We start from the raw sequence: 13,268 nt of genomic DNA, 5'->3' as shown, positions 1-13,268 counted from the left end.
AAAATGGCCAAAAACGCTGTTTTTAGGGGTTTCAACCCCTTTTTTCTCGAAAACGTGACGTGATGGGAAGTTTTGGACCCCAGATTCGTGTTCAGCACGAAAAATCCGTTCGGAAACACCAGGTCCCGTCTTATTCGCAAAACCCTTGTAGACCAGTGTAATGTGTTTCCTGTTATCAGTTCATGTTGTTGTAAGAACACGCAATACAAAATTGAGGGGATTATCCAACATATTGTTAATTAGAAAAACTTCAACATAAATCAATTAAAGGATAAGAAATATTATTTTTGTTTTGCTAAAATAAATTTTTACTTTAAATCTCATTTTTTGTAACTAAATCACAAGATTGACTGTCAACAATCTGTTGCATCATCTCACGTGCCCAAACTTGGAAAACATAAATATTTTCGAACAGTGAATTAGCACCAATTCAGTATTAATTCTGCATTGTTATAATCTAAAAAATATATATATTTACCTCTTTGAAAATATTTGTGTGTGTGTCCGATTTTTGTTTTGCAGTTCTTTGCGTTTATTCTGTTCTCTATTTCAATAATTATACATCTCGGTTATTGTTATTTGTTCCTTTTAATTTTTGTTTATTCGAAACTCAATAAAATCTCAGTGTTTACAAAATTTGTAGAGAAAAGGTCTATACTTTTTTGGCTTCTTAATAGTTTTTGTTCCATTCATGTCATTCATTCTCTACCCGAAACACATCTGATAAACAACAAACAACCTCTTTGTCACTATTACGTACATCACAACAAACAGAATCATAAAAAATAACTTTATAATGTCAGTATTAATAATGCATTAATACATACATACATATGGATTTGTAGTTATATAAATTTTCGTACCATAGGGAGTATACATCAAAGCAAATCTGAGCGAGAATAAGATTGCATATTATTTTTAAAATATATTTGTAGCTGTCTCTTGGTTTTTTTTTATCTAAATGAGTATTTAAACAAATAAATACCGTGAACTTGCATATAAGATTCAAAAATGCCTGCAATCAAATTTTAAACAACAAACCTATCTTTAAACGGACATTACGTGGGGCTCTAAGTCCAACTAAAGACTTTATATGCAACTAATCACCTTCTCAGACAAGCAAATAGGGACGGAAGGCATTGCCATATCTTGGGTTGCAAAGGATTATTGTTGTTGTAACAGCATACAAATTCCCCAAAGAGTTTTTGGGGAGTGATGATGGACTGGCAGTCCTTGGCCAGATATATGAATCTGTGTTGTTCCGACTGTCGTAACAAAATAATTTTATTAGGCATCCGGATATTCGGTTTATCCGGATGAAGTTCCCAGCCCTAGCCTGCTGTAAGATGAGCTTAACGCAACTCTTAGCAGAAGCCGTTTTAAGGATTTACTTAGCTTTAAAATCAGTAACTATGTTGATGCCATAGAATGATCTCAAGACTCACCTCGTCGACGATTTTATTACCTTCCCTCATTCCTTCCGTTAGATAAAAAAAAAAAACTGAGCGAAATCCTTTCTACTTAACGAATAAGCGAATAAATTCGTATCTGTTATGCCCTCAGTATGCATTATTTTCCAAATTTCATTGGGAGCAATATCTGTTTAATTAAATTTTTCGGTTAAAGCTACATAGAGAAGAGGTATAGTTTTCATAACCAAAAACAACTTTGTATTTGTCAATGTTATTGTGGCTTGTTAATATTAAAAACAAAAACAACTTTTCTTAAAAATAATTTAAAGAAGTACGACTCCTGTAAATACAATAACCAATACTTATACAATATAAATACTAACTCACTTATGCATAAATATTAACGTTTCGTCCAATAAGTAACGAAAAAATTCGTATTCATTGAATATAATTTTCTTTGGCAGCTGATAAAGCAAACATTCTCAATGTGAGCGTCGTGTCGAGTTCAATTCGTATTTCGAGTGTCGATTTGTATCAAAACGGGAAAACATGGCAGCACTGGACAACTTTTCTCATCTACTTATTTCAGCACGACAGTAGGCAGTGCCAATGTTGAGTCGTACAATTTAGTCTAATTTACGACTTACGCAATGAGGCTGAAAGTTTAATTTCAAGGTTGTAAAGGTGCTTTTTTTCTAGCCCAAAATGCAGCAAATACTTATTGGACGAACTTTCGTTTGCTTTATTGTGTCTTTAGTTAAGTTTTGGTGCCAGTATGACTAAAATTAGAGGCATTTGGATTATATGTACTTACCTATTTTTGAATTTTTTTTATTTTACGCTTCAAAGTAATCAAATAGGTGTACTCACTATCATACTCCAATTTATTTAAAGTGTACTATTATTAATTGTTTAATTACTTTGAAAATTACTTTTTTTCGAAATTTTATACACGATTATATAGTATATAGCGCAAATTCAGTTTAAACCAAATTAACATGAAGTTTGCTACTTTCAAAATTTTATTTTATTTTTAGAAGATCGTAAAAATCGGCTTTAAGTTTTTAATTCTAAATATGGAAAAAACATTTTTTTTTTTAATAATTCATTTTTTCACAAGATTTTCCGAGATTTTATTCGACCAATTTTTTTTTGGAAGCGCTTGATATCTATTACTTGCAAACACATTTAAATGCTATTTTCTGTTTATCTATTTTTATGGTTACTTTTTTTCCAACTACTCTACTAACACCTTGAATGAGAAACTGTGTAATGGAAATTTATTGTGATGGGATTACTTACGCTATGATTATTATATTTATTATTTGTTATTGATTTGTGAGAAAAAAAGAAAAGTTGTACATTATCCATTTTTATTCTTTTTTCTTTCCCTTTCCCTATACAAATTTTTATATTAAAAATAAAAAACTGAAATTTCAAAAAAAAAAATGCGAAATGTGTATGCGTGTGTGTAATGCTTCTGCTGCGCTGCTGCTGTTGCACATGCGCACTTTCCTCACTTCACACATCTACACTTGTTTACATACACTACGTTTTATACAAACTCCGTTCACCACCATATTTCGCCATTACTGTCACCGTTCCCGCCACCAACACCATCACTACCACAACAATTTTTATTATTCACCCGCTTTGGTTACGACGCTGCAACACTCTTTGCAACTGTAGTCCGCCAACGAAGAGAGCGCATCGGATCCACAGCTGGAGCGTCAGGTGGAAACCATTCGCAATTTGGTAGATTCGTACATGAAGATCGTCACAAAGACCACACGTGATATGGTACCGAAAGCTATTATGATGTTAATCATTAACAATACAAAAGATTTCATCAATGGCGAGCTGTTGGCGCACTTGTATGCCACTGGAGATCAGGTGAGCGTTTTATTGGTTGTGGAATTAAGAGTTCAGATGCTTACATTATGACTGCTTTTCAATATTCACAGGCACAAATGATGGAAGAATCAGCGGAATCGGCCACAAAACGTGAAGAGATGCTGCGCATGTATCATGCCTGCAAGGAAGCGCTACGAATTATCGGTAAGATAGGTTGCAGAAAAAAAAATTGCAAGATTATTGGAGGAAAAGTGTAACAAAATTGCGCCAAAAATGGTCTTTACAACCACTTTGTCAAAATACCTCGACTCAAGCGCCACCTATTGGGTGAATTTCATTGTCAAAGTTCGTCATTGAAAAACATTTTTTTCAAAACATAAGCAAATGAGATCAAAGCTACGATTTTTAGTGTATGTGTTGGTAAAAGTATGATTTGGGTGCGGTGCATGATTTCTCAAGACAATCATTTGATAGCAGATGATGGCTGCAATATTTAAGTCATCAAAATATTTCCTCAACTAATCCAAAAAATATCACAAAGTAGTTTCCTATGGTTTTTTGACTTCATACAAAATTTCCAAACAACGGTTAAGGTGTTCTAGTGACCAATTGATTGATGATTAATTTTATAATTAAATAATTTTGACAATATTCCTTTTTGTATCAATATCAGGTGATAAACCAGCACAAATTTTCAATATCGTACGATCCGATATTCGTTGTTCTGGTAATCGTACGAAATGATTTTTATTCATTTTTTATTATTATCGGATCTAATACGTTTCGCAGTGTCGTAACAAGTGAGTGTGTAGGATAATATTCGAGCGAATGGTAACGTTTGGATACCGTAATAGGCATGATTATCTTTTCGAATTTATCTGATAAAAAATATTCGAAATATTTCCAGGTGATGTATCCATGGCCACAGTGTCGTCACCGCTACCACCACCTGTTAAAAATGATTGGTTGCCCAGCGGCTTGGATAATCCACGTCTCTCGCCACCCAGTCCTGGTGGTCCACGCAAACCTGCACCCACATCACAGGTAAAGTAAAAATAGTAAAAAAATAAATAAAAAGTAATAAACAAAAAAAATAAAAAGATCGATAAAAACAAAAGGATTTGGGAAATAAACACTAAGTTAAACACTAATTATATTAAAAAATTTGGATATTAAAAAATTAAAAAAATAACATAATAAAATTAAACAATTGCAAAATACAAAATTAAACAACCATAAAATATTAAATTTAAACCATTACAAAATATAAAATTTTAACATTACAAAATAAAAAAAATTGAATCAATTACCAAATAAAAAAATTAGAAATAAAAATTGTATGCGGTAAAATAAAAAAGCTTAAAAAAATATAAAATAAAAAAAAATAATAATAAATTAAGTAAACTAAATACATGCATAAATTAAAACATTAAGAAGAATTTAATTAAAAACAAAATTAATAAAAATAGTAAGTTAAGAAAATATAAAAATTACGTATATACATGAAGACAAGTAATTTTTAAGCAAAAAACAAAACCGACTTCTCCTTTTTTGGAAGTCGGTTAAAAAGGCCATGTGAGCAGAAGTAGCCTAACGCACATTTTTTTTACTTAAAATATTTTAAAATGAGATCAACTTAAAATAAAATTAGCTTTTTCCTTAATTTTATTATATGTACATGTAGCTTTGTACTTTAAAACTAAAGAATAAAAAACTTATTTTAAAATGTAAAACTATTTGAGTAGTTGAGTACAAAAAAAGCGAGTTTAGGGCACTTTGCCTTACGGCCTTATATAAAAAATAAAAGATTAACAAATAAAAAAATTTAATAAATAAATAACACAATAATAATAAAGAAATTGACAAAAGAAAGTAGTATTCTTTTTTTTGTAAATAAAAAAAATATCAAATCGATTCATCATTATCTTTTAGCTAAAGCTGATTAAAACTGCTATATGTATTTGTCATTTTTAAATTTCTCCTTAATTTTACTTTGCAGGGCTCTTTGGGCGGCGCCGGTGGACGCGGCCCGCCACCACCACCTGCATCAGGGCGTCCAGCGCCAGCGATTCCCAATCGCCCAGGCGGCGGTGCTCCACCATTGCCAGGCGGCCGTCCTGGCGGCGCTCTGCCACCACCACTATTACCTTCGTAAGTACACAATTTTTATTTTTTCTCTATTCGAAGTAGTTTCTACTTGCGTTTTTGAACTTTGCTTGATTTTGTTTGATTATTATTTGTAATAGTTATTATTTTATGCACTGTCGAACGGAAGTGAGAATCATTAGTTAAACTGAATATGGTTTAAAGAAACATTGGTAATTTTCTCTAAAACTACACGAAGTACTTATAAAAAACTTAATTTATCGACGATTGGGACCTCTTTTTCGCTTTAAAAAACACACGCTGATCTAATACTAATAGGAGGTAACAACTATGTATATTGGTTACTTACATACAAACGAGGAATCGGGTTTTGCACTTAAGCTTAATTGAAAAGAAATCGTACTATGCATACCACTTGACAAAATTTAGGAGTAATTTTCTTGGGTTTAGCGCGGCTTTACTTTTGATACATTTACCTTTTTTATTTTATACATTGACATTTATTTCAAAAAAAAAAAAATTAAAATTAAATTTTTTTTATACAAATTGTTTCTTTTATAATGACTTCAAATACTAATTCTTAATAAATTCGTTATTTATGTTGTTGAAAAGGAAATACAATCTATTAGAAAACTGAAAATACTAGTAAATCGTTTATATAATAATAATGTTTATGTTAACAAAGTGTCAATTTAATTATTTTAATTTAATTTTAATCTTTAGTTTTTATTCTATTTAAATCATTATGTGACTAACTAACAGGTACATACAGTTGTCCACAAAATAAAACGATTGCGATACTTTGACCAGTTTTGACTCTTTTTTTCTTTTATTTATTTAATGTTTATGATTTTTTATAAAATCTAGATTTTTTTCTAAATCTAGATTTTTTTCTAAATCTAGATTTTTTTCTAAATCTATAGCCATATAAATCTACATTTCAAACTTTGTACAAAAATTATAAAAATTCGATAAATTTTCTTAACAATCAACAAGTTTTGAAAAAAAGTGTAAACATTTGATATGCCGGATTTTGTGGTAAATTGACAAAAAAATATTAGGATGTCAGTAGCAGGTATCATTTTCAGTCGAAAGATTTTTGTTGGTCTGCTGTTGTTCAAACTAGTTTTGGGTACTTGAATTTTATCTTAAACAAAAAATGTATTAACGTTATGAAAGCAGTTCACTATGCAGTTTAGATTCCATTTTGCATATGACAAAGTTTTGGTTTTATAATTGTAATGTATGTATTTACAATTTATGATTAACTACGTTTTGTCAGGAATACATACATATAAGTCAGTTTGGGTCTTTACGAAGTTATTTTCCACTTCACTTTTATGTTAACGATCATTAAGTAGTCAGCTGTATATAGATTTTTGTAAAATTTTTTTCTTTTTCATCCTAACATCACAAGAAATTTAATAACAAAAGATGTTTTTGTCTCTTTTCTTCTTTTTCCCATTGTTCACTCTATTTTCACAAATTTTGTGTGCCTTAAATTTGCTAACACCGAACAAAAACTTATAAAAAAAAAAATCTTTTCATCTCTGACTTCTCTCTCAACTCATACTAACTTCATACATATTTTCATTCAAATGAACTTGCCATTTCCATTTTTTTCGCAACGCAAACCATTCTTGTGAATAATTGAACTTTTTTCAAATGCTTTCGCCGCGCGAAATGTAACGCTGCTTGCTAACAGACGTCGCTAAATTACTACATAACCTTAAATCGCACCATTAATTATACAAGTACATATGCTTATGTGTTTACAAAATACCTTAACATTACATACTACAAACTAAATTTAATTAACTAAAAATTTATTTAAGCAATTATCGGCATCTCAATGTGTAAGCATTCAATGAAAAATACGGCAATAAAATAAATACATAAATATATACATGTGTAATGAAAAATATCCTCCCCAAAAAAAATATATGTGTGTATATATGTACATACATACATATTCCCATAACAGAGTTGTTTTTTGCTCTATGCAAACGAAAAAAGCTGGTGTTTCCACATCAATTTTTTGCACTAAGCAAAATTGAAAAAAAAAACTAAAATTAAAATATACATATACAAGTATATAGTATATAGTATATAAATGCATATACAATATTTATGAAATTATTATTAGCGTAAGATTAGCGTGTTACTGCAAAAAATGTATTTCATTTGCATTGAGTTATTTTGTAAAAACGCATAAACAGACCCTCGACGCTTATTGCAAACTAAAAAAATATAAATAAATAAAAAACATAGTAAAATATAAAACAGGAAATAAAATATCAACCCAAAAGCTATAACAAAGAATAGAATGATAATGTTACAAATAGTAGTTAAAAACAAAAAAAAACAACTAGATACTAAAATAATCACTTGAAGATGTTTGCCACTATTTCTAGGCATATTGTTGTTAATGATTGTAATTAAAATATGCAATAAAAGTTACATTTAAAAATACATAAAATGCGATTTTATAACATTTTTTTTTTGTGGAATTATTTACATAATGCCAGATTTCCACTTTCGCAACACATTAAAGAAAAAGTTGTTCATTTAATAATACCCGTGTCATTAAGTTGGTTTCCACTTGGCATTTCTTAAATTGCGCACATTTTGAAATTTAAATGCGTAGTGGGTTATAAAATTGCGCAGTTAGTCGAATTTTCACAAAGCATTGATATATAAAAAAATGCGTGCCATTTACAATACCACATGGAGAGTAATTACGTAAAGACGGAAGTTTTGTCATTTAATGCCCAGTTGAAATGCACCATATGTTGTGTTGATATTTTGGTTATAGCCAGGTTGTCAGCAACATCTCTAACATTTTTTAATAGTTTTTGTTTAGAATTTATTCCCTCAAACTTAATTTAAGAACATCTTCCTAATATTTTCTAATGGCAAATTTTCACTAGACATGGCATGAGCGTAAAAATTTTCAGAGTTTATATTTTTATTTATTTAACGCTAAAATCTCTACCAATAGCTTTCATACTCGTTTTTAATTAAATTCGCCCAGCTAAAATGGTCTTAAAGACGTAATTGAATGATTTTATTTTAAAAATTTGATTTGTTAGAATTCTTAGATATTCTATTTTTTTATGCCTAATTTCCACTAGGCATTAAAATGACAAAATGTGTCTGCCATTTAAAAAGCGCCATGCGGAAACAGGCACGTAATATCACGGGCATTTTTTAATGCCCAACATTGTCATTAAAAATGTTGTCATTCAATGCCTAGTGGAAATCGAGTATAATAGCCTGTTTCCACCAAAAGCTTAACTGCAGTTAAGAGCTCAGATAAGTACCAATTATTTTAACATGGGGTGATTGGCAATCTTTATTTCTTAGGTTTTTCTTTCATACTTTCGTTTACTTGTACTTAATATGGACCAATTACTCCGTTCGAGTGATAATCTCGTTTTTCCAATTGTCATAAACTGCAGTTAAGGCTTGGTGGAAATGCCCTATAAAACATGTTTCTCCAAAATTTAAAAGCCGATCATTGCGTTTTCACATACACATTCATTTATTTTTCGTGCTTTTTATACCTTTCATGAGCATGAAATGGTATTATAACTTGGGCCCGAGTTTGTAAGTACCAGAACAAAAAGAGATAGACCCATGAAAATGTATACTTATATGATCAGAACGTCGAGCTGAGTTGATTTAGCCATGTCCGTCTGTCCGTCTGTCCGTCTGTCTGTCTGTTTGTATGCAATCTAGTCTCTCAGTTTTCGAGATATCCGGATCAAATTTGGTAGGTGGGTGTATTTTTATAATGTATTAATCATTTGTCGGAACCGGAAGAATCGGACCACTATAACATATAGCTCCCATACAACTGATTGTTCAGATATGAGATTTTTCATTATAACTTCTCCATTTATGCAGCTACGAACATGAAATTTTGCAATACTTGCACCCATTATCAACAGAATACTTACAGTGAAAATTACAAAGATCGGGTCACTATAACCTATAGCTCCCATACAACTGATTGTTCAGATATAAAATTTTGCGTTATAACTCCTCCATTTATATAGCTAGGAACATGAAATTCCGCACTGTTTTCAATAATTATCAACAAAAAACTTACAGTGAAAATTAAAAAGATCGGGTAACTATAACCTATAGCTCCCATACAACTGATTGTTCAGATATGAGATTTTTCGTTATAATTCATCCATTTATGTAGCTAGGACCATGAAATTTCGCGCTGTTTTCACTCATTATCAACAGAAGACTTACAGCGAAAATAACAAAGATCGGGTCACTATAACCTGCAGCCCCCATACAACTGATTGTTCAGATATGAGGTCTTTTATCATAACTCCTCCATTTATGCAGCTAGGAACATGAAATTCCGCACCATTTTCACTCATTATTAACAGAATACTTGCAGTGGAAATAACAAGGATCGGATGACTACAACATATATCTTCCATACATCTGATTGTTCAGATATGGGATTTTACTGTAAAACTTCTTTATTTGAACAGCTAAAACCGATAAATTTCGTAAGATATTTTATAAATAATAATACAAAGTCTACTGAGAAAATCGTCAAAATCTATGCTGTATAAGCTTTATCTCCTATAGCACTGATTGTTAAGATACCAGTTTTTGCCATATATCTCCTTTATGTACGAAACTAAACCCAATAAATTGTGTTACCGGTTTACATACCGATCACATAGCGGTGAAAATCACTTAGATTGGTGTCATATAAAGTATATCTTCCATACCTCTGATTGTTTAGATGCGATTTTTTATATAAGTATGTAACTCTATCGATGTATGCAGATGTATTCAAAAGCAGTAATCTGTCAAAGTAAAATTTGCAGATGTTCATGAAAGGTATGAAGCCTTCGGCATAGCCGAAGACAGCGCTGCTCTACTTGTTTATATGTATGTATGTAGTATGTGTGTTTGTATATATTTGTTTCATCAACTTCATAACTAAATGTTTGTAATTTGTTTTCATATTTCTTCATCAATTTTCTATTTCTTTTAGTTTTTATGCAAACTTTACTTTTAATCAATCTCAGTGTAAATATTGTGGGCATTCACAACTGCCTGGTTATCTGGTTGGAAATTGTTATTGTCCAGCATATTTAATTGCTGTGAACTGAATAAAAAAAAAAATAGCCAAATAGCTCAATAGCCAGGCAGTTGGGAACACCCACATTGCATTTATTTTTTAGATCTTTTATGAATTTGATGCCATTCCATACGGAAAATAATTTTTGTCTTCTTAAATTTTTCATTTACACCCAGCCATTTTCGTAATCACTTACTTCATTTTTAAATTTTTTTTAATTGTCCCCAATTCTTTAACATTTTTTATTTTTTAAAGTTCTTATTTTTTTTTAATTTTTCTTTCTTTTTATATATTTTTTTGTTAGTTCAGTTTTTCTGTTAACTTATTTATTTTTTACCTGTTTGTTACATTAACTTTTTATATTCTTTAATTTAATTTTTTATATTTTTCATTAATTATTTTTTTTAATTTTTGGTTAATTCTTTAATTTTGTATTTTGTGTAATTATTTCGGTAAATTGATTTTTGCAATTTATGCTAATTGGCCAACCTTTTGAATACTTTTTTAATTTTATGCATGTAATATTTTATTTATAATTTTTGAAATTATTTTGGAAAATTTTTTTATTTCAAATAAAAATATTTGGGATACTTAGTGGCATTTTCTCACCTGGTTTTAAAATTTACCTGCCCTTTAAACACATTTTTCGGAACAAAATTTCTGTTTAAAGAGCAGATAAGCAGACTTTTAAAACTTACTTGAGAAAACGGCCCTTAGATTTCTTAGTGTTTTTGGACTATTTTCAATAATTCCTTCAAGGTGTTTTAAATTTTAAAAGTTAAGAATTTCAATATGGACATATAGTTTAATTAGTTTGTTTTATTTCTCCAAACTTCTTTTTTAATTATTAAATTGTGATTTCATATTTTTTTGTTAGTTATTAAAATAAATTTTGCCAGTTTATCTTTAGTGTATACTTACAGTTTTATGTTTTCATAACCACTTTTATGTTTTTTTCATTTCTTATGTTAATATTTTCTTTGACCTGAAACAAGTTCGGGGTATCAAAATTCCACATACAAGGGGTTTCAAACGTCTCGATAAATGTGTATTTCTCCAAGTCAATGCTCGACAAGAAATTACTATATCTTCCCTCAATTCGTTCTTTTGGTGCGTTGAACGTTTGTGTTGCAATAAAATATAACAGCAATAATAAATATAATAAAACATACACACACACAACCACATACGAGTTCCTAGATTTAACAATAAAAGAGAGAAAAGAATAAAATGAATTTAAAAATATGTATATTTCGGCAGTGCGGTTTTAAATATTTAAAAAAAAGTGCGCCAAAGTTATTTTCCAAGTAGATTTTCCGTTCGTTCATTCGTTAAGGCACAGTATATTTTACTACAAAGCAACAACAATGCTATCAATACAAATCATGCAACTATTTTTTTTCGCCGTCTGGCAACTTTCGTTATTAAAGCCGTGTCACCGGAGCGGTCGGCGGTGCCATTACACAACAAACTGGAGCGAATCGTTACATACCGGCGAGCATGCAGGGACAGGTGAATCAGGCTGTGGGCCAGGCAGCCGTGAATGAACTTTCCAATGTTTTTGCGACACGTTTCAAGTAAACAAAAGAACTCAAAAAAAAAACACTAAAAAAAATATACAAAAAAGAAAACAATTTCAAAGCAAAATGCGAAGCTTTGTTATTTACTAATTCATATGTATTTACAAAACTAAAAAAAAAACTTTCAGATCTTTTTTGAATGTTATTAAGTCTAGAATATTATTTAAAACACTCGCACATACAAACAAAAACAAAAAAAAAACACTTTATACCAGTATTGGCCGCATTGCGCATTTGTTGTGTATGTGTTTTTGTTTTCTTCGTTTTTTCGAATTTATAATTACTTTACTTATTTAGTTATGCATATTTATTACTTTAATATAACTATAATTATTTTGTATGTGTTTTTCGCACTAAATTTAATGCATATGTTTTATTTTTATTATTTTTACTAAACTTTGAGTTGCAAAGCTTGCAAATTTTATTACAATTCTTTTGCCGTTGCTTTACTTTGATTTATTAATTATACTTCTTAAAACTTCATATGTTTTTCATTCTATTAATCCATTGAACTCGAATTCATCCACAACATCATTAGTGAACTTATTTTAAATCATTGCTTGCTATTTATTTAATTAAAAAATTTGTAACGAAAAACTGCTATTCAAAATATTTCTCTTTGATGCAAAAAACACCGTCAAATTATAGGCTGAAATTAGGAATAGTGCACAAATTTCGCCATTAGGGGTTTGTGGAAATCAAATATTAGGAAATGTCTTTTTCAAATTTAAAAAAGCTCACGAAATATCGGTGCAATCGATTACTACTTCAATATTAGTTAATTTCGGTGCATAACTGTGCTTTGGTTCAAAACTTTCCGAATTTATAGCTTTAAAATGTTTTTTTTTGTTTTTTTCTTTTTTTGTTATTCTGTAAATAGTTTCCTCAGTTTTTACAAAAAATAATTTACATATATATTTCCGCTGGACATTACACTGTCCATAAACATATGTATTTACATACCTACATCCCTATTTGCAATGAATATACATACATACAAAAAATAATTAAGTATATTATACACACCAACAATTATTTAGGGAATTAAAGAAACATGCGTTAAGTAAACATATACAAATATAAAACTAAATACATACACAAAAATAATACAATTAAATTTATTATATATCTAAATCTAAGTACATAATTATCTAATTGAATTAAAAATTCGTTGTTGCTAATTGTGTGTTAATGTAG

At 29.7% G+C, this 13,268-nt stretch overlaps 2 protein-coding genes across 5 annotated transcripts in view; one reads left to right on the top strand and one right to left on the bottom strand.

Moving 5' to 3' along the window:
* LOC118748687 (protein ROP) overlaps window positions 1-13,268 on the bottom strand; it is a 57,661-nt gene that overhangs the window by 14,391 nt on the left and 30,002 nt on the right. The gene's annotated exons all lie outside the window — the stretch shown is intronic.
* Window positions 2,826-13,268, top strand: part of LOC118748688 (dynamin-like) — an 11,848-nt gene continuing 1,405 nt past the window's right edge. Inside the window, exons 1-5 of one of the 2 annotated variants that reach the window (XM_036483290.1) lie at window positions 2,826-3,305; window positions 3,377-3,470; window positions 4,174-4,310; window positions 5,266-5,417; window positions 11,922-12,068. In XM_036483290.1, coding sequence (XP_036339183.1) covers window positions 3,180-3,305; window positions 3,377-3,470; window positions 4,174-4,310; window positions 5,266-5,417; window positions 11,922-12,068 — 656 coding nt within the window. In that variant the 5' untranslated portion in view covers window positions 2,826-3,179. The remainder of the gene's footprint in view (window positions 3,306-3,376; window positions 3,471-4,173; window positions 4,311-5,265; window positions 5,418-11,921; window positions 12,069-13,268) is intronic. The other variant, XM_036483292.1, reaches the window with a different exon arrangement.

The sequence above is a fragment of the Rhagoletis pomonella genome, unplaced genomic scaffold (assembly GCF_013731165.1).
Source record: "Rhagoletis pomonella isolate Grant_MI unplaced genomic scaffold, Rhpom_1.0 Rhpom_scaffold_00013, whole genome shotgun sequence".
Taxonomy (NCBI): domain Eukaryota; kingdom Metazoa; phylum Arthropoda; class Insecta; order Diptera; family Tephritidae; genus Rhagoletis; species Rhagoletis pomonella.
This window is presented reverse-complemented; position numbering and strand designations above follow the sequence as displayed.